The sequence below is a fragment of the Meriones unguiculatus genome, chromosome 2, assembly GCF_030254825.1.
Source record: "Meriones unguiculatus strain TT.TT164.6M chromosome 2, Bangor_MerUng_6.1, whole genome shotgun sequence".
Lineage (NCBI taxonomy): Eukaryota > Metazoa > Chordata > Mammalia > Rodentia > Muridae > Meriones > Meriones unguiculatus.
The window spans coordinates 27,423,605-27,445,326 of record NC_083350.1 but is presented as its reverse complement, the minus strand read 5'-3'; the positions used below and the strand labels follow the sequence as shown (position 1 = coordinate 27,445,326).

At 47.2% G+C, this 21,722-nt stretch overlaps 1 protein-coding gene across 6 annotated transcripts in view; it reads right to left on the bottom strand.

Annotated features, from left to right (window-relative positions):
- Positions 1–21,722, bottom strand: part of Afap1l1 (actin filament associated protein 1 like 1) — a 59,273-nt gene that overhangs the window by 4,951 nt on the left and 32,600 nt on the right. For 5 of the 6 annotated variants that reach the window (XM_060377200.1, XM_060377198.1, XM_060377199.1 and 2 more), the window contains exons 8-18: positions 19,767–19,946; positions 17,782–17,874; positions 14,780–14,873; positions 14,409–14,558; positions 12,816–13,027; positions 10,376–10,521; positions 9,908–9,980; positions 8,782–8,893; positions 5,698–5,862; positions 3,210–3,403; positions 1,000–1,128 (exon numbers count right to left, since the gene is read on the bottom strand). In XM_060377200.1, the coding sequence (XP_060233183.1) occupies positions 1,000–1,128; positions 3,210–3,403; positions 5,698–5,862; positions 8,782–8,893; positions 9,908–9,980; positions 10,376–10,521; positions 12,816–13,027; positions 14,409–14,558; positions 14,780–14,873; positions 17,782–17,874; positions 19,767–19,946 (1,548 nt within the window). The remainder of the gene's footprint in view (positions 1–999; positions 1,129–3,209; positions 3,404–5,697; positions 5,863–8,781; positions 8,894–9,907; positions 9,981–10,375; positions 10,522–12,815; positions 13,028–14,408; positions 14,559–14,779; positions 14,874–17,781; positions 17,875–19,766; positions 19,947–21,722) is intronic. The other variant, XM_021633711.2, reaches the window with a different exon arrangement.

Sequence of the window (21,722 nt, the reverse complement as noted above, 5' to 3'; positions counted from 1 at the left end):
TCTTATTGTTATTTTTAGAGATAGGGTCTTACTACATAGTGTTAGCTCTATTAAAAGAAGAATGAGACTGGTCAACCGATATTCTATGCAAGAGGTTTATTAGGTGGGTATGGAAGGAGTGGGGGAACACGCCATGATGGGGAGAGAGAAAGAAAGGGAAAGGGGGTGCCGAGAGAGAGAGAGAGAGAGAGAGAGAGAGAGAGAGAAAGAGTGAGAGGAGGAGAGTAAGAGAGTGACCACGTGTCGGGGTCATCCCTTTAAGGGGCAAGGTAACCAGGCCTTCCAGGTGTGGCTACCTGGCCAGCGACACATGATGACATCATAAGTTGCTGGGTAACCCAGCAGCAGGTTGTGTTCCAAAATACTAACACATAGTCCACTCTGGTCTAGAAATTGTGATTCTGCCTTGTCAGATGCTAGGATTGCAGGCATGTGATTTGCCCAGTGTTGAACATTTGTTTCAGTTCCACACCATCTTACCTGTATCAGTTTACCAGAAAATCCTGAAACAGGCATGTTTTCTAAGTGTTTTGGCACAAACTGACTTGGTGTCAAAATCTGATGTAAGGTATTTTCTGCTCTATGGTGTGTGTTCTTATAACCTACTATAGAGTTATTTGTGTCTTGAGAAATGTGTTGGAATACATAATGCCTTTCTAAAGCTCCAAATGTTCTTAACAGCTGTCTCCAAGAATTACATAGGAAAGGTTGAGGACCAGCTTCATAAAGTGAGCCCTGAGCCTGTCTGCCCTTGTGTTGGTTCCTTGCTTAGCCTTGGGCCAGCTCCACTACCCGACCATGTCTCCTTACTACCTCGAAATGCTGACAGAAACCAGATGACAGCGTGATAGACCCATGTCAGTGAAGGGTGAGGACTCTGGCTTTACTGTATGGCTATCTAGCAGTTCCCTGTCTTTCTCCCTAGGTGGTGTTCTGGGATAGGTTCTGTGTAAAGAGATCCAGATGTGTGACTTGCCATTAACTCAGATCTTGGTTTACCTTGGCCTTCTGTAGCACCCTTCCTTGGTTGGAGGTTACAATGGATGGACTCCTCTTTCTCAGCTCAGAAACACAGTTGACAGGGAGAGATTGCTCTGGGACATTGCTTTGGGGTTTATTTGTAGTTTCCTGTTAATGGCAAACAAAGCAAAACCATTAAGTAGGTGAGATACAGTGCTGGCTATCTGAATCCAACCTACCCTTAGAAAGATGAGTGAACTTTAAATTAGAAAGTACTAGACAAACATGCCAGCTGAACAGGGCAGGGTGTGGGGTTGGCCAGAATATGCTGAGGACTTTGGAGTAAAGAGAGTGACAGGCAAAAATCACAGAACCCTCTCCATGCAGCAGGCAGGCCTTTTATGAGTGGGTTTTTCCACAAGCCTGTGATGTAGGTCCTCTTACTTAATCACCCCATTTTATAGATGAAATCAGGAAGATCAAGTTTCTGTGCATGGTCACAAGGTTGCTGAGTATGAGAGATGAGACTCAAATCCTGTAGCTGCAGTTTCTTTTGGGTGGTGCTGCTAGGGATTAAACACAGAGCTTCATGTATATGTGCTTAAAATAACTTCTCTCTGGTATTCTGTCTTATTGTCAATTCTATCCTCACTGTTAAATCTTCCAGCTAATTGCTTAATATTCAGCTGCAAAAGTGTTTGTGCTGTCTACTTTCTTCTTCTTTTTGGTTTTTCAAGACAGGTTTCTTTATGTATCCTTGGCTGTCCTACACTCACTTTGAAGACCAGGCTGGCCTCGACCTCACAGAGATCTGCCTGCCTCTGCCTCCCTAAGCGCTGGGATTACGGGTGTGCACCACTGTGCCTGTGCTGTCTACTTTTATGTTAACTTTACACAAGCTTCTGAGCAGAAGGAGCCTCAGTTGAGAAAATGCCTCCATAAGATCCAGCTGTAAGGTATTTTCTTAACTAGTGGTTGATGCGCAACCCACCTACTGCAGTTGGGCTGGTGGTCCTGGTTCTATAAGAAAGCAGGCTGAGCAAGCCAGGGGAAAACTAGTAAACCTCTCGGCCTCTGCGTCAGCTCCTGCCTCCAGGTTCCTGCCCTGTCTGAGTTCCTGTCCTGGCTTCCTTCTATGATGGATTTTGATGTGGAAGTATAAGCCAAATACAAACCCTTTCCTTTCCAACTTGCTTTTTGGTAATGATGTCTCATTATAGAAATAGTACTCTACCTAAGGCAGTATGAAATCCTAACAGCTAACTCTGCAAGAATTCAAAAAAGAATTAATTTTTCTATCTCCAAAGGATATCAAAAGGACTCAAGGAAAACATTGAGTGTGCAGCTGAGAAGCAGCAGCTGGGATGAAGGAATGGGTTCTTGCCATTTCCCCAGCCCTCTATGAATTAGGCTCCATCTGTAAAACGAGGCTAGCAGTTCCCCGCAAGTGTTGGGTGGCTTCAGATCATAGGCTGTGGTCTGCCCATATAGAGTGGCTTGGAACACAGTTCCCAGTGACAGCTGATACTTATCAGACAAGTCAGTGTTGTGTGAGAGCAGGGAGGGCATTTAATTAATCAGAATCCCAACCCCTTGCTATACTCTAATCATCCTGACTCTGCACGAGGCTAAGGATATGATAAACACTGTCTAACTCTTGTGGATTGTTTTTGGTGCCAGTGGTCTCATGCCTCATACATGCCAGGCATGGGCTTTATTACTGCACTATACCCCTATTCTATCCCTCAATTAAAAAAAAAAAAAAGATTTATTTATTTTTTATACAGAATTCTGCTTGCATGTGTGCCTGCAGGCCAGAAGAGGGCACCAGATCTCATTATAGATGGTTATGAGCCACCATGTGGTTGCTGGGAATTGAACTCAGGACATTTGGGGGAAAAGCCAGTGCTCTTAACCCCTAAGTCATCTCTCCAGATGCCCCCTCACTTTTTAATAAACACATTAAATTACTTGCGGCAGGAGACACATTCTATGAATAAGGACACACATATGTATGTTCTCTTTCTCTTCTCTTTGTCTCTCTCTCTAGTGGTTCAGTGCTATGCAGATGAAGAATGGATATGACCATTGGCAGTTTATAGCAGTGCATCCTAATGGGGAATCCTGGGACAGCTGGCATTTTCTGGAGATACTTCTGTCATAGCGGAGTGAGAACAAACATGGTGGGGTGTGCACACAGTGAGAGGAGCTCGGAAGTGGCTGCCCCGTGGAGACGACACTGGACTCACCTGGCTCTTATTCTTGCTGCTCACAGACAGGCCCAGGGCGGGACCTCCTTTCAGGGACTGTTGCAAGCGCTCCTTCACAGCCACGAGCTTCAGCTCCAGGTCGATCCTCTGTTCTTCCTTCGCCCGACACTGTGCTTCCACAGTGGCCACAGCCTCCTCCAAGGCCTTCAGCTTTGCTCCTGAGTCCAGAGACACTGATGAGAAAGTGAGCGGGGGCCTCATGCCCTTTCTGTCTTTCCTGGAGGGCCTTTCTAGCACTACAGCTTCAGTTAAAAGATGGATTTTGAAGTGGGTTGGCAGCCACACTCTGTGGTGTGGTCTTTATCTCCTCGGCCTCCTCCTTTGGGAAACAGTACCCTACTATTCCACTGCAGAACCATTGCTGCCCTCTCATTCCCTATGAGTTCCTTGAGTGGGTTGGTCTCAAGGAACTCGGGCCTGGCCCGTAATCACCTCCCATCTTCCATTGGTTTAGAGCTGGTTCAAATGGAGCGAACGTTGAGATTTTTGGTGGTGGTCACTGGAGTTTCCAGAAGGACTGGGTGAGGGCTTGTACTGTGCAGCCACTATATCACCACAAAGGGGAAATGAATGAAATCATTTGTTTCCCCTCACTTCACCTCACATACCTGATCTCTCAGTTTTCAGATTGCATTTTTGTTTCTGTGCCAGTGTGATTTTGGTTTCTGTGACTTGTGAACTAGAGTCATAGTACAGAGCTTTCCACAGAACAGGTTTTTCAGGAGTACCTTGCTGCTTATTTAGTTTAAGTCGAAAGAGTTTCATTACTATTTCTGCCATGCGAAGAAACTCCATTTCTGTGTGTATACACTGAACTTAAGGGCTTGCACTCAAGGAAGAGATCTGCCATAGAGCTATATCCACAGTTTCCCATTAAAAAAAATCTTAAAAAACAAAACAAAACCCAGGGTTTCATGTAGCCGGGGCTTGCCTCAGACTATACAGTAGAAAATGACCTCAAATTCTGATCATCCTGCCTCCAGAGCTTCAGGATTATGGTATGTGCTGCCGTACCTGGTCTACCTGGGGCTTTGCGAATGCCAGAAAGCATTACACCAAAGAGCCACAGCTCTAGCTCAGTCCAGGTCTCCCCAACCTTTAACTTACATTAGGTTTTACAGTAATGTTAAATGTGTCCATTCATTGTTTTAGTAGTTGTTTACTGAACTCTTTCTAGCACTGTCCTAGACCTTTGATATGGATCATCAAAGAAAACAGGCAAAGCTCTTTGTTTTTATGGATCTTATTATCTATATGTATGTGACAAACATAAGTAAAAGTAATGAATATAATAAACTTATCTATACTGCAAAGCAGTATTGATAAAAACATTGTCTAGGATAGTTAGTCTGTTTTTACCTCTGTAAAGTTCCTGTCATTCATTCATTCATTCATTCATTCATTGGTATGGGAGATAGGATAGTTTGTTCCAAATCATGGCTCTTAACTCTAGAAAGTTCCTGCCATCTCTCTCTCTCTCTCTCTCTGAGAGGACTGACTCCAGGGTACTGCACATGCCGGACAACTGCTCTACCACTGAGTTACATCTCTAGCCTCCAAAAGTTTTCTTGTACTGAAACCAAATGGCTTTCCTTTGCCATCCTCCTGTGTGTTTATTTTCTCTTTCAATCTCTCTTTCTCTCTTCCCCCTGCCTCCCTCCCATCTCTGTCTCTCTCTGATACATGGTCTCACTAGGTAGCCTTGGCTGTCCTGGAACTTGATATGTAAACCAAGCTAGCTTCCCACTCATGGAGATCCACCTGCCTCTGCCACCTGAGTGCTGGGACTTAGGACATGTTCTGTCATTCCCTGCTCCATGTGTTCATTCTCTAAACCAGAAGTCCTCATGGTAGGTCCACTGTGATCTATGGGTGGGCTCTAAGGTTGGGCAGCTGAATTTGTCTGTACCATTTTGATGTGTATTTTGTTCTTTGGGAAGGGCTCGTAGGTTTTATGCTCCCTAAGGGCTGTGTGTGCTTTGTAAGGCAGAACTTCCTGTTCCCGAGAACATGTGGGAGACACCTAGGCAGAAGTGTGGGGAGCTGCAAAGAAACACAGTGGAAAATGGGACTAGAGGAGCCCAGAGCAGGCAGGGGCTGGTGAAGTCTCAGGACTTCAGAAGAGGATCCTGGAAAATAGCACTGCTTATCAAACCTAGCATCGGGCTACTGTCTTACATCTGAGTGAATGAATGAAGTCTTACTTCCGAGATGCTGGGGCAATCATCTGCTCTCCACATTGCTTTGTCTTTTACTGGGGTGCTCTCCACTTCTATCTGAAGCAGTTACTCAACTGCCAGAACTTTCTTGAGTCAGGGTGAATGATAATGAGGAGAGGGAGGAGATCACCTCTCCTGGGTGGGAAACCAGGAAATCTGGGGAAGAGGCTTCCCCTTACTGTTCCAGGACAAGTGCTCAGGGTGAGACCCCCCTGCCTGTGCATTCCAGGCCACAACTCAACAGGTACCTGGGTTGTTCCGAATGGCTTCCTTCAGCGCCTTCTTCTCCTGTCGCAAGGCCATCAGTTCTGTCCGAATCATCTCCTTCTCTTTCTCCAGCCTCTCTTTTTCTACCAGGTATCTACGAGCATCCTCCTCCGCCCGGTTCTTGCCATATTTGTATTGGTTAGCACCTGCAGAGATACAGGAAAGCAAGAGCCCCTCAGGTCTGACCGCTGGTGAGGTGCATATGTGGTGTTAACTTGCCTTTCACCTCAGCTGCACCTATAAAATATGGATGTATAGGTTTAGTGTGAATCTCCTGAGGAAATAAGCAGCAACATGGAGGCAGCACAGCACAGGGACTCAGAGCCAGGTAGATCAGAGTTTGCATTCATTCTTTACTGGGTGTGTGACTTCAAACAGAAATGATTGGTGTGCTTTTGTCCCTTTCCCAAACCTCAGTATCCTTTTGCACAAATAAAGATAATGATAATAGGGCATCTCAGGTGGTAGCTGAGAGGGTACAGGCACCTCAGGTGGAAGCTTCAGGTGGGGCATTAGTATCATATAATAAAGTTTTGTGATATGTAACCCATTTTGCTTTGTTAAAAGTGTGCTTTGAATGAGGCAAGTACCTGCAATAAAGGGAGATATTTACATATAATTCAGACAGACCTAGGTCAGTGTCAGACACTGCTCATTGCATTGCTGGGGAAGGGAAGGTAGGAAGATAGCTCCAGGAGTGTACTGTAGGTCCAACACAATGGCAGACAGCAAGCAACCACACAGAAATGCATTGCTTACTCCATGTATGCTACACGCTCAGCCACTTCCTTGAATTTCCCATTTAGCCTTCCTCTACTTTATTATTCACTGTTTAACTTGTTTGGCTCTACTTATTATTAGCTGGGTGTCTTTATTACTCTTATCACAGTCGAGGAAGCCAGGCACAGAAAGGTCCCACAGTTACTGGCACTAGAGGCAAGGTAAACATGTATTTGTCTGACTCTAGCTGATGAGGTCAGGAGCACAGAATCTTTATACATGACATCAGTGGCCTCAGAAGAGAGCAAGCCTATGCAACAGGAAATGGCCCTCACAGACACTATATGCCTGCTGACTTGGACCCCAGCCAGCTACCAAATCTAGGAGAAACGAGCTGTATGTTATCTAGGTTAGGATTTTTGTTACAGCAGACTGAGGACCAGGACAGCTTTCCTCGTGTGTGCCTCAGATGTCACCGGACTACACTAGGGGTTTCCATGTGACTTCAGCAGGCCCCTGGAATGGGGAGGCCGATGAGCCTCAGCCAGACCAGACCCATTCTCACAGATCAATAATTGGCCTTTTGTGAAAGATTTGACTTGAAAACAGGTGTGGGTTTTTACTTTTTTTTTACATTTTTTTTCCTTTTCCTTCCCTTCTTCACTCCCCCCTCTCCTTCTCCCTCCCTCTCTCTTTCTTCTTGTTTTTTTTTTTTTGACATGGTTTCTTTGCATATTTTGGCTGTCCTATAACTAGTTCTGTAGACCAGGCTGGCCTCAAACTCACATGATCCTGCTGCTTCTGTCTCCTGAGTGCTGGAATTAGAGGTGTGTGCCATCATGGCCTGGTCATGTTATGACGTCTTTACTCTCACATGTTAACTTCAATTTTCTCCTTTGCTTATCCATTGACTTTTATTTTGTTATTTTATTTTTTGTTTTTTTCAAGACAGTTTCTCACTATGTAGATGAGGCTGGCCTCAGACTCACAGAGATCTGCCTGCCTCTGCCTCCTGAGTGGTGGGATTCAAGGCCAGTTAGTGAGACCCTGTCATGAAAAAATCACTATGCCGATGATTTTTTTCATGACAGGGTCTCACTAGCTGCCCTTTTTATTCATGCAGACAAGGCTGGTCTGGAGCTTGCACTGGTTCTCCTTCTCTGGCCCCGTGCACTGAGACCGTAATATGTCTGTTACATGAAGCACAATTTTCTATTTCAAAGCCCTGTGTTTCCAGTGCCTGTGTGTGAAGCTTCTCAAGAATGCTCTACATCCCCTCATTCTGAGGGAGTCAGAAAGGAGAAAGGAGTTGTTCAAAGTTACAGAGCAAGGTGTCAGCCAAGTGACGAACAGATCTCCTGAGTCTCAAGAGCAATGGTTTATACGAATGCTATGGAGCAAGGGACAGAAAAGTGGCTCCTGAGTCCCCTGTGTGCTATGAAGAGCACGTGGGGACACAGGGATGAGCTGCAGATCTTGTGGTGCTGCTGGTGGACGGTGGAGTGATTGGTTCTCTGCTTACTACTCTAGATCAGAGGCCAAAACTGGGGCTTCTGGAAAAGATAGGCTTAGAGATGAGCTCTCTCTCTCTCTTTCTCTATGCACACACATTTACATATACCTATATATGTATATATACATTTGAATACTCAACTGTTATACAGACAATACTCATGCAGTATAAGAACATTTAAGTTAGCAGCTAATATTAGAAATTCACACGCTGGGTAGTAGCAGCGCACACCTTTGATCCCAGCCCTTGGGAGGCAGAGGCAGGCAAGATCTCTGAGTTGGAGGCCAGCCTGTTCCAGGACAGCCAGGGCTATACAGAGATAGCCTATCTCAAGAAAGAAAGTGAGAAAGAGAGAGAGAGAGAGAGAAGGGAGGAAGGAAGGAAGAAAAAAGAAAGAAAGGAAAAGAAGCAAAACTAAGAATTCACATCAAATTTAACTTCTGGCCTTCTGAATCATCAGTAAATGCTATATGGGTCTCATGGAGAAGCCAAGTAGGGTCTGCCTCTGGAATTAGGATGTAAGCACTGTAGTCTCTCTGCAAACCTTCCTCCCCCATTCACCTGCTCTCTGCCCTTTGCCACCCTGCTTATGTTGCTACTTTCTTTTTGTTTCTGTTGCTGTGCTCAGGACTGGGACCTCAGGTCTCACCACACCCAGCAAGTGCTCCCACACTGCCCAGCCCCCATTACCTTCCTTAAGACAGGTATTTCCTGACATACTTGCTGCTTTACTCTCTCATTTTGCTCCCTCACTCCTGGGAAAATCTGGTCTTGAGACCTCTGCAATGTTTTACCCTACTGCCCTTCATCAGGAAAGGGTCACAGAACTCACTGGAGGCATGGCGCTTGACTTTGACCTGTGGGTCCGCACGATGGGACTTCTCACTGCAGGAGGAGGCGTGGCGCTTCACCTGAGCCCCAGTGGGCCGCGGAGGCTCCTCATCCTGGGCAAGGGGGACAGAGGAAGGTTAAGTACAGTCAGGGTTCAGACCATTCAGGCAAGGAGCTTCTGGCCAGCACCTTTGTGAGCTTGGTCTTACACAGAGAGACTTGTGCAGCACTCTACAGTTTAGAGACCTCCTTCACTAGCACTGTCGTTTGAACCTCATACCTTTAAGGCAACCTTAAGCCACGGTACTTAGTGTGAGACAGAGTAGAAGGCTGGAAACTGTGGGTGGCCATCTTTATTATAGGCATTTTGTCCTCATATCCTTTGAAAACATTCTTCTATTTTCTGAATTGCTAATACACAGTCTTCCCTCAGAAGGGGAGGAGGAAGGGAAGGAGGGAAGCAATGCCATGGATGAGAGGAGCCAATGACAGAAGTAATACAACTTAATAAACTGGCTGCATATTTGTGCCTTCAGGGTATTTCCCATGCTCCAAGTCCAGCCAAAGTGTTGGAAGCCTGGTGTGACACATCATTGTCATATAACATCAAATTCTGAACAGCACTCTTATTTTTCTGTACAGAACGTTCCACTGTCTGGCCAACTGTGCTAATTGCCTTCTTTTTAAACACAGATCATTTCATTTTGTTCTCAAAACACTTCTAGGAGGGACCTACACACCCACGTGGATCTGGGAAGTGAGAAGCAGGATTTGAGAAGCAAGGCCGAGGTCTCTCTGAACTGCAGCTTTCAAATCTGAATGGCAAGCCACCCAGCTATTAGCTTCTCTGCAACAGAGCAAAACCTTCAAGTTGCATTCCAGAAGAACAAAAGGGCAGGCTGGGGATGTAAAGTAAAGGGGCGGAGGTGAGAGCTCAGTGTGTTTTCTGGTTCAGGGTCCTTGCAAGCTTTGTTCCCTGTACTCAAGGTGCTGCCCACCCACTCATGTCAGGGTGTGTTGTGCCTGTCTTCTAGTTCTTCCCCAGGAGAAGGCACAGGGCATGCTGCTGAGAGCTGGCAGGGTTAGTGAAGGCAGTTTCTACCACACTATTAAACCGTGGACCGTACCTGCACCTTTTCATAAGGAACCTCATCGTAGACACGGGGCTCAGGCCACTGGTCCTGGCAGGATTGTGCATACCTAGAACATGACAGATATAATGATCTTGGTGACACTTTGTGACTTATGCTGCCTTCCTGACTTCCCTCATTTGATGTTGGCTGCAATTTTTAATGTAGATCAAAAGGTCATATGCTTGTGAGGACTACATAGGGATGTGTGAGCCTCACAAGTCTGACAACAGATGGCTCATGCCCACCATCCTTTGTTACGTCTGAAGCCATTCTCCAGAATGACGAGCATCAGCCAGCCATGCTTCTCCACGCACGGTGAAGGGGCCATCCTCCTCAAGGAAGCAGACTTCATGAGCTTGCCCCTCCCCTTCTGGTCCCAGTGCTCAAGGCCGCAGGCAGAGCCTTGGAAATGGAGCTGAGGCAGGAATACCCTGGCAGGAGTGAGTGGAGAATCACCCTTACAGGAAAGAGTTGCGCCCAGCACTGACGATGCTGGTTAAGGTCTCCACGTCCACATAGTCGTAGTGCAGTGCCTCTGGAGTGACTTTGGAACCCATCTCCACCAGCAGCAGCCCGAGCCAGCGGCCCATGTCCTCTGAGCAGCTTGCCTGGGGAGAGGAGGCACAGTGGAGTTTGCGTTCACACCGTGAAGACTTCTGCCTGCCTGCTCATATCAGAGAAACCCACAGTATTTGTAAGTACTCAGTACTTAGGCATGGAGAAAGGATTAGATTAGACACAGAAATCTGAGGCTTGGGCTGGAGAGATGGCTCAGTGGTTAAGAGCATTGTCTGTTCTTCCAAAGGACATGGGTTTCATTCCCAGCACCCACATGGCACCTTACAACTGTCTATAATGCCCATCCCAAGGGATCTGACTCCATCACGCTAATGCACATAAAATAAAGATAAATAAATGTTTTTTTAAAAAAATCTGAGGCTCCCAAATTCTCTCAAGTATCTACTCAAAAGCTACCTCCTCTGAGGGGTCCTCCTTGATTGGTTCTATAAGATGGAATACCCCTACCCACCCTACTCTGGGTTTTTACATCCGACCATTTGGATGTAAAAGCATTTACATGTTCTCAAAACTTCCTTCCTTTTTCTTCTTCCATGCTGGGGACCAAACCCAGGGCCTTGTGTATTCAAGGCCTGGCTCTACTACTGCGCCACATAACCAGCCTTTTTTTAAAAAAATGTTTTAAAATTGTTTTTATGTTATGACTCCTTTGCCTTCGTGTAAGTATGTTTACCATACTCATGCCTGGCATCTGCAGAAGGCAGAGAAGGGTATGGGATCTCCTGGAACTGTTACAGATGGTTGTGAGCCACTCTGTGGGTGCTGGGAATCACAACAGGGTTCTCTGCCAAAGCAGCAAGTGCTGTCAACTGCTGAGCCATCTCTCCAACCTCTATATTTATAATTAATTCTCTAAATAGGAAATTGCTCCTGTAACTCAAATTTCTTCTTAGGCTATAATTAACAAAGCATGATAGCACCATGTAGAAGAAAATCCTCAAAAACAAAACAAAATTTAAAAAAAAAAACCCTCCTGGTTAGTTAAACATACATTTAATTTTGATTTAAAGAGCATTTTCATAAAATAAACTTAGTGTGGTGGTTTGAATAAGAATGACCCCCATAGACTCATGTGTTTGAATGCTTAATCATAGGAAGTGGCACTATTAGGAGGTGTGGCCTTGTTGGAGTAGGTGTGGCCTTGTTGGAGGAAGTGTGTCACTGTGGGGGTTAAAGTCTCCTTCTGCTGCCCAAATTGTGGAACTCTGAGCTCCTTCTCCAGCACCATGTCTGCCTGCTTGCCACCAGGTTTCCCACCATGATGATAATAGACTAAACCTCTAAAACTGTAAGCCAGCCCCGATTAATTATTTTTCTTTGTAAGAGCTGTCATGGTCATGTTGTCTCTTCACAGCAACAAAACCCTAAAATGGCTAGTAATGGCAAACTTGAATAAAGGAATAAATAAAACACCCTTTTTAAGGGGGGGGGGGGAACCACAGAAAATGGTATAAGTTAAGGGAAATGAGAGACTCAAAAGCAAGGTGCAGACATAATAGTTCTTGAATCTGAAAAACAGGCAGATGGGGAGGCTGCCCTGGCCTTTGTCTATAACACAGGGAGGTAGACATCTGAACCTTACCCTTGTGTCAACATTCTGAGTTCTAAACAGCCAAAGGGCTGTCACACGGAGGGTTGCCTGTGTGCTCTGAACAACCTCAGAGAGGAGGGTGGTGCCGGCAGGTAGGAAGGGTAGTGAGCAAGTGCCACATGCCATTGTTCACCGTGTGCTTGCCGAGCTCAGTATGTGCTGGACATTGTGCAGGGATCTAGAAAAGTAAATACTGTACAAAAACATGGCTGCGGTCCTGCCAGTATGGAGCCGGAAGGATCTGAACTCAGTGTGGGAAAACTCTTCCTAGGGCCTGGAGTTGCTCAGGGGGAAGGATGGGCCACCTTGAAGCGCAGCGGTTTCTCTGAGGTTGATGACTCGGCGGGGAAGGTTTGAGCGAGAACTCCAGGATCAGATCCCAGTCAGAGCACAGGAGGTGCCTGTTAGACCTGGAACTTTAAGGTCAGGGCAAATAAACAAACCTGGGCTCTAGAATTAGGGCTGCCAGAATTAGGATATAAAAACACAGAGTGCTCTGTTGGGTTTGAACTTCAGATAAATAACATATAACCTTTCAGTCTAGGTGTGTCTCCAAGCTGCCTGGGATACTTTCATAGTAAAAACATGACTCCTTGTTTATCTGGACTTCCAGCATACCCTGGGGTGTCCCCTCTGTTACCTGACAAGCCCTTTGGGTTCTTGTCCCGAAGGTCCTATAGTAGGGTAGCAACCTGACCACCCTCCTCAGGGCTCTGAACCCTCTCCTCTCACCTCCAGGATGGCCACCTCCTGCCGATTGCGCAAGATCCGGAAGGCAAATGGGTGCCTGGGTCCAAAACCTGGGGCTACCTCACAGCCCCCGAGGGCAATGGCATTCACGTGGGTATGCAGGTCTGTGCGGTCTTTGTGGAAATAGAGAGTGTTGCACTTGAGGCGGCACCACCGTTCCTTCCAGCCTTGGTTTACCAGCACATTGAGGTAGCCTGGAACGGGAGACAGTGAAATGACCTCTTTACAGCTCCTTGGTCGAAGGCGCTAAGGGCTACCTACACAAACCTTGTGATCTAGCTGGCAGGAAGGCCTGGCACCCCTCCTTTGCGGCTCAGCTGCCTAGCTGTGAGCGCACACTGACGATGCCGTTCGCGCCTCAACGATCCTTTCACAGCCTCAAGTGTGCTGGAAGTGACACTACTAGGTAAGATGTCCAAGAGCTACAGCTGTCTCCTTCATTCCCCCAAACTGAATTTGTTGCTGAAAGATGGAAAATGAGGGCTGATGCTGGCACCTGGTGGCAGCAGGTAGAAACGACACCATCTAGCCACAGTAAGCATTTGTAAACCTGAGCACAGGGCTGCGCGGGCTGACCCCAGGTGGAGTTAGGAGCTCTGAGCATTAAAGGTTTTTTTTTTTTTTTTTTTTTTTTTAACTCACAGCATGCTATGATTCAATGACTATGAAGTATTCCTTTATAGCCATAGTTTTTAAACTAATAGGGTATTTTTGCATATCCAAAATAGATGATTTTATTTTTATTTTTTGCTATGCTGGGACGGAACCTGGGACCTCACCCAGCTAGGAAAGTGCTCTGCTGCTGAGACACGCTCCTGTCCCCTTTATCTTACAGGGTTATAGGACCACAGCGCTTGTAGGAAACAAATGATGCCCTCTCTGCCAAACACCTTTTTTATTAACATGCATTTATCTTAAAAAGTACTTAATATTTTTACTTCTGTTTCCCAATCAGACTAGGCTGTAGCCTATATACAGTTACATTTATATGTATACAAACCAGAAAGCTCTGCCTTTCAACGTTCTTGCCCCTCCAAGCAAGCAACTCCAGTCTCTACAAAGCGTTTCCCCACACCGAGTTAAAATCCTTCTGGCTCCATAAAAGCAGCAGCCATGTTTTTATGCAATTTTTATTTTTCCTGGCTTATAAAGGACAGGATATAAGCCACACACACACATCTATATGTGACCTACATACATTTACTGTTGTTTTTTTTTTGAGATAGGGTCCCATGTACTCCAGGCTGGACTATGGCCTCAAACCTACTATTTAGACACAGATAACCTATAATCTTGAAATTCTGATACCAGCAGAGGAAACTGAGGCCAAGGGGTGTGGACAATGGTTTGACTGGGTTCACAGGAATCATAGACATGATGGTCATTCACTTTTTCCTTCCAAGGCAATCCTTTTACCCTCAGGAGTAAAGGGATGCATGCCATGGATATTGTCAGAGTGGAGGCGAGCCATCCAGAGGAAAGGGTGGGGACTAGGGTGTGGAGAGTCTCCTGGAATCAGCCCCAGGAGCCTGATTCAAGGGTCTGAACTGCCTTCTTTTCTGAGTCTTTACTTACCACAGCAGGGAACCTCATCCACGCTGGATGTCTGCAGGTCCTCAGACAACGCCTTCTTTTTGGAGAAACTGATGATGCGCGTGATCTTGCGGCCTGCAGCTCTGCTCATGGAGCCCTTCAGTTCAGCCAGGCTGTTCTTCTTCCCTTTGCCTGGTGGCACAGGAGTGGTTATAGCGGATGGGGAAGGAGATCATGGTCCCACTTCTACCCATCTTTGGCCTTCCCAGAAGCCCTTGCAACTTGCCTATAATTACTAGATTTGAAAGACCCAGAGAGAGGCCTTACTCTGGTCCCCAGGACCTGCTCTGTGTACCTATAGCAAACTCCCTCCCATTTGACATTCTCCAGCATGGACTAGTGGAAGCTCCTACCATGTTCACAGGCTTCTCGGCGGCTGAGAGTGGAACTGCTGTCATTCATACCCAGGCTGTCAGAGTCTGAGTTCTGTTTCTCTTGGGATAATCTCTGGGGAAGGACACAGACAGTGTCACATAGGGGGCACTCTTGGAAGCACTCCCTTATTCACCCTATCTTCCATCAATTCTCCAAGGAGCTGCTATCAAGTATCTGATAACACACCAATATTATCAGGAAGGTAGCAAAGATGGAGACATGGCCATGTCTTCAGGTTACACTCTATGATGGAGATAAGGCCATGTCTTCAGGTTACACTCTATGATGGAGATAAGGCCATGTCTTCAGGTTACACTCTACGACGGAGTGGGGTCATCAGATACACTGGAATAGGCGCTGTATCCGGCAAGGGGCAGGGAGCTGGGCAAGCATTCAAGTGGGATGTGAATGTAATCCAGAAGCACTAGAGGTTATGGACAAAAGGGATGCTGAAGAGCCACTGGGCAAGTTGGCCAGGATTAAGTTCCAGAAAGGGATGGACCAAGGCAACAGCATAGAGGAAAAGGAATGAGCTACAAGATGTTTTCAAAGGAGTCACCACAAGACCCAATGATCAGCAGAAGTCCACATAATTCTACCTTGAAGGAGAGGATGAGGAACTGTTACAATGCGTAAACTACACGCCACACAACAGGTGTGGTACAGGGAAGTTTATCGTGGGAAGAGTGGGGGAGAGAGGGAGAGGAGATATAGTCTGAGTGAGCCATGAGAGAGACAGACGGACAGTGTGGGAGAGCATAATGGGGAGGGAGACAGAGGGATGGGCAGAGAATGAAAGAGAGGAGAGAGAGTTAGCAGTAAGAGCCAGGTCTTTTATCCTGGGCCCCTGGTGGCAGTGGCAGGTGATGATATCAGAGGTTGCTGAGCAACTGCCGGGCTTCCTATATGCCAACAGGAACACACACACACACACACACAAGCATGCACACGTGCACACTCACAACTTTGCCTCCACTATTTTTACTCATTATATCAACAGTGAAACACTCATACCTTCACTGATTAATTATGCTAATTATGCTACTCATATGCTACAAAGGAGGTGGACCAGAAATGATGGAAGAAATCATAATGCTCCTATTACTTATTAGCTGTGGGAAAAAAATCCTTCTTCCCAAGGCTCTTGTCTTCTCATGTCAATTACACTCACTTGAGAAAGCCACTGTGAAGCGCCAGAGAGCTGGCCCACATGAATCTATGAAGTCATTAAGTTGGTTCTGACACCCATGAAATGCACTGCTATCTTGCTTCAAGAAGCTAAACTTGGCCCATCCAGACTTGAGACAGTATTAAATATGAGACCCAGTCCTTCAAGAATATAGAACGATAGTTGTTCAGCCGATTCTGAGAAGGATCCACTAGGCCCAGGGATGGTTTGTGATAAACACAGTACAAGAGAGCAGTGAGGACAAGAGAGGTATGTTTCCCTCAGTTTCTGTGATCCCATAGAAAGAGACCCCCACCAACCCAACACCCCAGCTCTTCTTCCACCCAGAAGACTATCATGAGCACGTCAAGTGCCCTCCCCCTGTAGACCCACCATGGCAGAGAACTCCACTGCAGAGCTTGTGTGACTGCTGCTCTATAGAACTTTTGAGCCACACCATATCATAGCGGGTATCTGCAAATTTACACCTCTCTTCCAGTGTCCTTTTCCTAAGGGCCTCACTACTGGCAAAGGCTAAGCATGGGCAGGTTGGGCTTCCCCTTCACTACGTACCTAAGACCAAGACCCCGAGGTCTTTCTGACCTCACATCTTTGCTTCTGCTCTTCCCTCCCTTCAGCCCCCTTGGCTCAATTACATCATGTCTACACTTTAAGGCTCAGCACAGGCATCCATGCTTCCCAGTACTCCAGCCATCCTAAGCTCCCCCTTCCATTTCCCATCCCTGTCCAGGGCCAGCTCTACGAGATCCCCATCTCTAGACCAAGCTATACAGTCCACTCAATCCCAGTTTCTCTGCTCTGCTGCCCATTCCCGCTGCTAGAGCACCTTTATTTTATTTTATTTTATTTTATCTTATTTTATTTTTTGCCTTTCTTGATCCTTGTCAGAAGCAACTTGACTTCCTTAGGAGCATGCCTCTGAGACAGGAGCATGCCTCCCTGACACACACACACTCACCAGGAGCCTGGCACTACCTCATTTGGCTTGAACCCAGAGCAGCAGTTACGACACAGTCTGACTGTTTTGGCTCACACCTGCCTGAGCACTGGGCTGTAGGCGTAGTGGGGTCAGGGGTCATAGGGGTTTCTGCACAGGGCCTGGTTTGGGTGGAGCCTACCTACAGAATTTGCCCAGTGGCTGTTCAGGGTGTTCCGTTGCAATAGAAGAGCCCTCAAGAGCCAGCCTGTGTGGGCTTAACCTCTATCTCTGTCCCCTCATTACTACTGGACTTGGTGTTGCAGCTTTCTCTTCTGGAAATCTGTCTCCAACACAAGCATTCCAGAAGTGAGGCTTCTGAGAGGAGCCTGGCTCCTAAGGGCTTTTCCTCCAGTGGGATTACTCACTGCTAAATGTAATTCTCTGAAACTGAGGGGAGGCAGCAGAACTGGTTAGGCCAGGTGTGAGAGAAGATACAGCCAGTCCCTTCCTACCTCCCTGTCTGCTTTGCCTTTTATGAGGTGAGCTGCACTGCCTGCCTACACGTTTCCCACCTCTTCCTACTATTGCAATAGAGCACCCTGATGATGCTCAGCCCCACCCAAGGCCTGTGCTGCACAGCCACCAGGCGACTGTGGGCTGAGCCAGAACAAATCTCTCCTCCTTTAGTTCTTACAGCAGGTATGTTGTCAGAGGCTAAGGTCTGAGTAACAAGCACTTGCCACTTTGCTGCTGAGCTTGTATGGTGCCACAGGGGTGTGTGTGTGTGTGTGTGTGTGTCTTCACCACCAAGCTGTGACCTGTGCTTAGTGCCCATTACCTTACCCAGAGGAGATGACTGGAGACAGACATACCTTCTCCTGATCCAGCTTGCACAGGAAGACTGGGGATCTAGGGGCCTCCAAGCCCTCGGCTCCCCCAATAGGCCGGCTGACCTCTCGGATAACCTACGAAAGGGACATACAGCTGGGAACGGGTACAACAACTCAGGGGACAGAAGCATGGCTGATGTTTGTGGGATCAGGAATGTTGTGAGGCGGTTTGGGGCCACCAGGAGGCAGAGTAGGGCTGAAATAGCCATCTTCATACATGTGGCTGTGTTAGTCTTTCCAAAAGGGCTTTTAACATCCCTAAGAACACTGCTCTCTGATGCAGAGTGAGCCTGGGAAGAGTGGCGTGAATCCTGCAGAGTCCCAGTGGTGAGGGGCCTGCTTATATGAGGGCTAGGACTTTTATCACAGCCTGCGGGAGCCTGGGGGCATCACCTTGCTGCCAGTGACAGAGAAATTGCCTCAGCGGTGTCCTTTTCACTTACTCAAGGTTGTTGGAATAAGCTTGCAGGTGATAAAATTTAAAAAGCCACTACCTAAACTGGGCTTGGTGTCGCACATCTCCCAGCACTTGTAGGGCAGAGGCAGGTGGATCTCCAAGTTCGAGGCCAGCCTGGTCTGCCAAGTGAGTTCCAGAACAGCCAGGGCTACATAGAGAAACCCTGTCTCAAAACAACAACAACAACAACAAAAACCCCAAACCCAAACCTAGAGAACAGCATTTATCCCCCCAGCAGTCTGTGATCTTCAAGTTACAGCAGAGATGGTGTGGCTCAGGGAGGTGAAGGCTCTGCTGGGGGCAGCAGGACCCCTCAGTAGGCTATGTGTCTGCCTGGTTGTAAACCTCGGGCTACACTACAGAGGACCAGAATGGCCTGGCAGATCCCTTTGAACTCTGGGCCTAACGCTCCACTCCAGCTTCCGACTCCTATGGAGCCTGAAGCTTGAGGCTCCCGAAGGCATGTTCTCTCCCCTTCCTTCCCCTCTGGACACAAAGGTAGGGACGAGAATACCAAACATTCCAGGGGGGAGAGCTGGTTATCACCGGAAGGAAGGGAGAAGGGAGGAGGGGGTAAAAGGAGGGGCTTGGCTTCATTGTTCCAACAGGAAGATGGGAGAGGAGAGCAGGGCATCTGGTGGAGTGGAGGGATGGAGGGTCTACTGGAAGGGACTGGGGGCAGGGTAGTGCCACCAGAACCACCATCAGAAGCTAACCAGCACTACTGTTCACTTACTGCCTGGCCGGCAGGCTCTGGGCTAGCTGGCGTGTTGAATCCTTAAAAGAACCATTTAACAGGAGAGAAAACCAAGACAGAGGAAAGTAATGTCATTTGCAGAAGATCTCACAGCCAGCGAATGCTGTTTAAGCTGCAGAACTTGAACTCAAATCCATGTATCAACCAAAATCCCTTGTCATCACTATGCCTATTTTGGAGTAGATCTACTTAGCTTCAAATCTTGATGCCCCAGTCTGTGATCTTTGGCAATCACATTAGGTTCTTTGTGCCTCAGTTTACCCACCTTTGACTATAAGTATTAGCAGCCCTCAAAAGTCATATGCATGAGGCTTTTGGCACATTGCATGGTACAAAGTGATTAACACATGGTGGCCTCATGGATCTGTGACACCATAATGGTGTTGGACTCCAGAGGGTATTACAAAAAATGTACATTTCCATCTAAAAACAAGAAAGGATCCCTCCCCCTCTTCTATTAAATTAAAAGGGCTAGCTGGCCTAAGGATAAAAATCAATTTTCAAAGGCATGAAGTTCACTGTTCCAGAAGTGTAGGTTGTGCTGATAGCAGGCTGCTGTAAAGGAAACTTAAATAGCTGGACGAGGTCTGTGTTGCAAATATCCAAGGCCCATTTGATACGAGTCATACACAGGGCACCTGGGTCCTTTTTTCCCTAGATAAGGCTTCCAAGGTTTGGACCCTAAGCCTGGGGAAAGAGAGGAAGGGAGAGAGGACAGGATGGCAGCCTCCGGTGTGTCCTGTGTGCGCATACCTTCAGCCATTCCTCAGCTTGCTCCCTGCTCTGCAGAGCCAGCACCAGCACCTCTGTGGGCCCCTGGGAGAAGCGCAGTTCATGCCGCTTGTGTCGGCTGTCCTTGGGCACGTAGACAACGGTGCAACCATCTAGGGCCAGCCTCAGATGTGGCTGTCGGTCCTTGGAGCTTTTGTAACACTGCACAGGGAGAGAGGGGGGTCAGGACCTTCTGCAGAAGAGGGTGGAGAGGGGGAGGACACCCTCACACAGAGAAGAGTTCCCACCCAGCCCTACTACGAGTGATACCTCACAGAGAGATGCCAGGGGTGGGGGTGGGGGTCCTTTGGGAATCTTCCAGCACAGCTGTCCGTGAGGAAAAGGCAGACTATAGCACAATTCTAGGAAGACTATGTGGGTTGAAGAACCGGGGGGGGGGGGGGGAAATAGGCTGGCCTGGGAGGATGCCAGCTGAAAGGGCTGCACGGCAGAACATTAGGAGTAAATCCTGGCAGGTATGCAGTGCTGACCTTGAAAAGATGGGCTTTCTTATAGTGAGGTCAGCCTTCACCTCGGCACCAGAACTTGACAGCAATGCTACAAAAAGGGATCTCTATGTAGAGAATGGTTTGCTGGCAGAGGGAGAGACATTTCCTTCAGTAATGTATACACTGGTAAGGTGCCTACGCTTCTGTAAACAATCCAAGTGAGCTCACTGATTCACACATACACAAAGGAGGGGTAAAGGGCTAGGAGGAAATGCAAGGGGATGAGCTGGGATGGGAGAAGAGGGTGACAGAAATGTGACTATGTGCAAAATCTATACATGTATGGAAGAGGTCTTTCCTAGTGAAACCTGTGATTATGATACTAAAGGCTTAAAAAAAAGGTTAACTCAGCCCAGTGGGTAAAGACATTTGTTACCAAACCTGGTCATCTGAGCTTGATCCCTGAAACCCCTGTGGTGGAAGCTGAGAACCAACGCCCGCAATTTGTCCTTTCTGCTACATATTTGACATGGCATGTATGCCCCTCCCCCCAGTAAATGAATAAATGAAAAAAATATAAAAGAGAAAAACTCATAGTATACTTTCTTTTATAATGGAGTTGACAGCCCTAAATGAAACACTAGCAAACAGAATCTAGCCTCTTACAAAAACACAGGACCATTATTAGTTTATTCTAGGAACACAGGGGGTTGGTTTAACATTCAAATAGCCACACAATTTGTCATAATGAGAGAGAAGGAGAGAAAAAGCACACAAGTCAACAGAAGCAGAAACAGGTTCTTGATAAGATTTGGAACCACATATGCTATAAAGCAGGGACACAGAGTAGAGGGTAGGGGCTTGGCCTGCACGTGATAAAAGGAACATTTACAAACACCACAGCAAGAGCCTCCTGTACTGGAGAACTATTATACCACTCTCTTTGGAGTTGGGCTGAGCCTGGCTGCCTTCCTCCTCCTCCTCCATCCTCTGGGCCGGAGGGTCTGGCAGCAGCAGGCAGTCAAGCAGAATAGAGAGAGGGAGGTGGGAGAACGGGAAACACGCACATCATGACCCTCGGATTAGCCCTGCCGTCAGTCTTCACTGCCCAGGGTGAGGAAAGGTCTCAAAACCACGTGAGCCACCACGTGGGTGCTGGATGTAGATCCCAGGTCTTCTGCAAGAGCCGTCACTGCTCTTACCTGGTGAGACATCTCCATTATCTCTCGGCCAACGAGCTTCATTGCTTTATTCTTTTGCTTTGTCTTTCTTCAAGGTCTTGCTATGTAGCCCTGGCTCAACTTGAAGTCATGAAAATCCCCCTGCCTCCACCTCTCAACTGCTGGGATTATACTTTTTTTTTTTTTTAAATCATTTTCTTTTTCTCCTAGTGAGTTTGTTTATTCTTTTTTGTGGTACTGGGGACTGCATGCTAGGCAAATACCTGGATATTGACCTACATTCCTGATCCTTCCCCTAGTGTATTAAT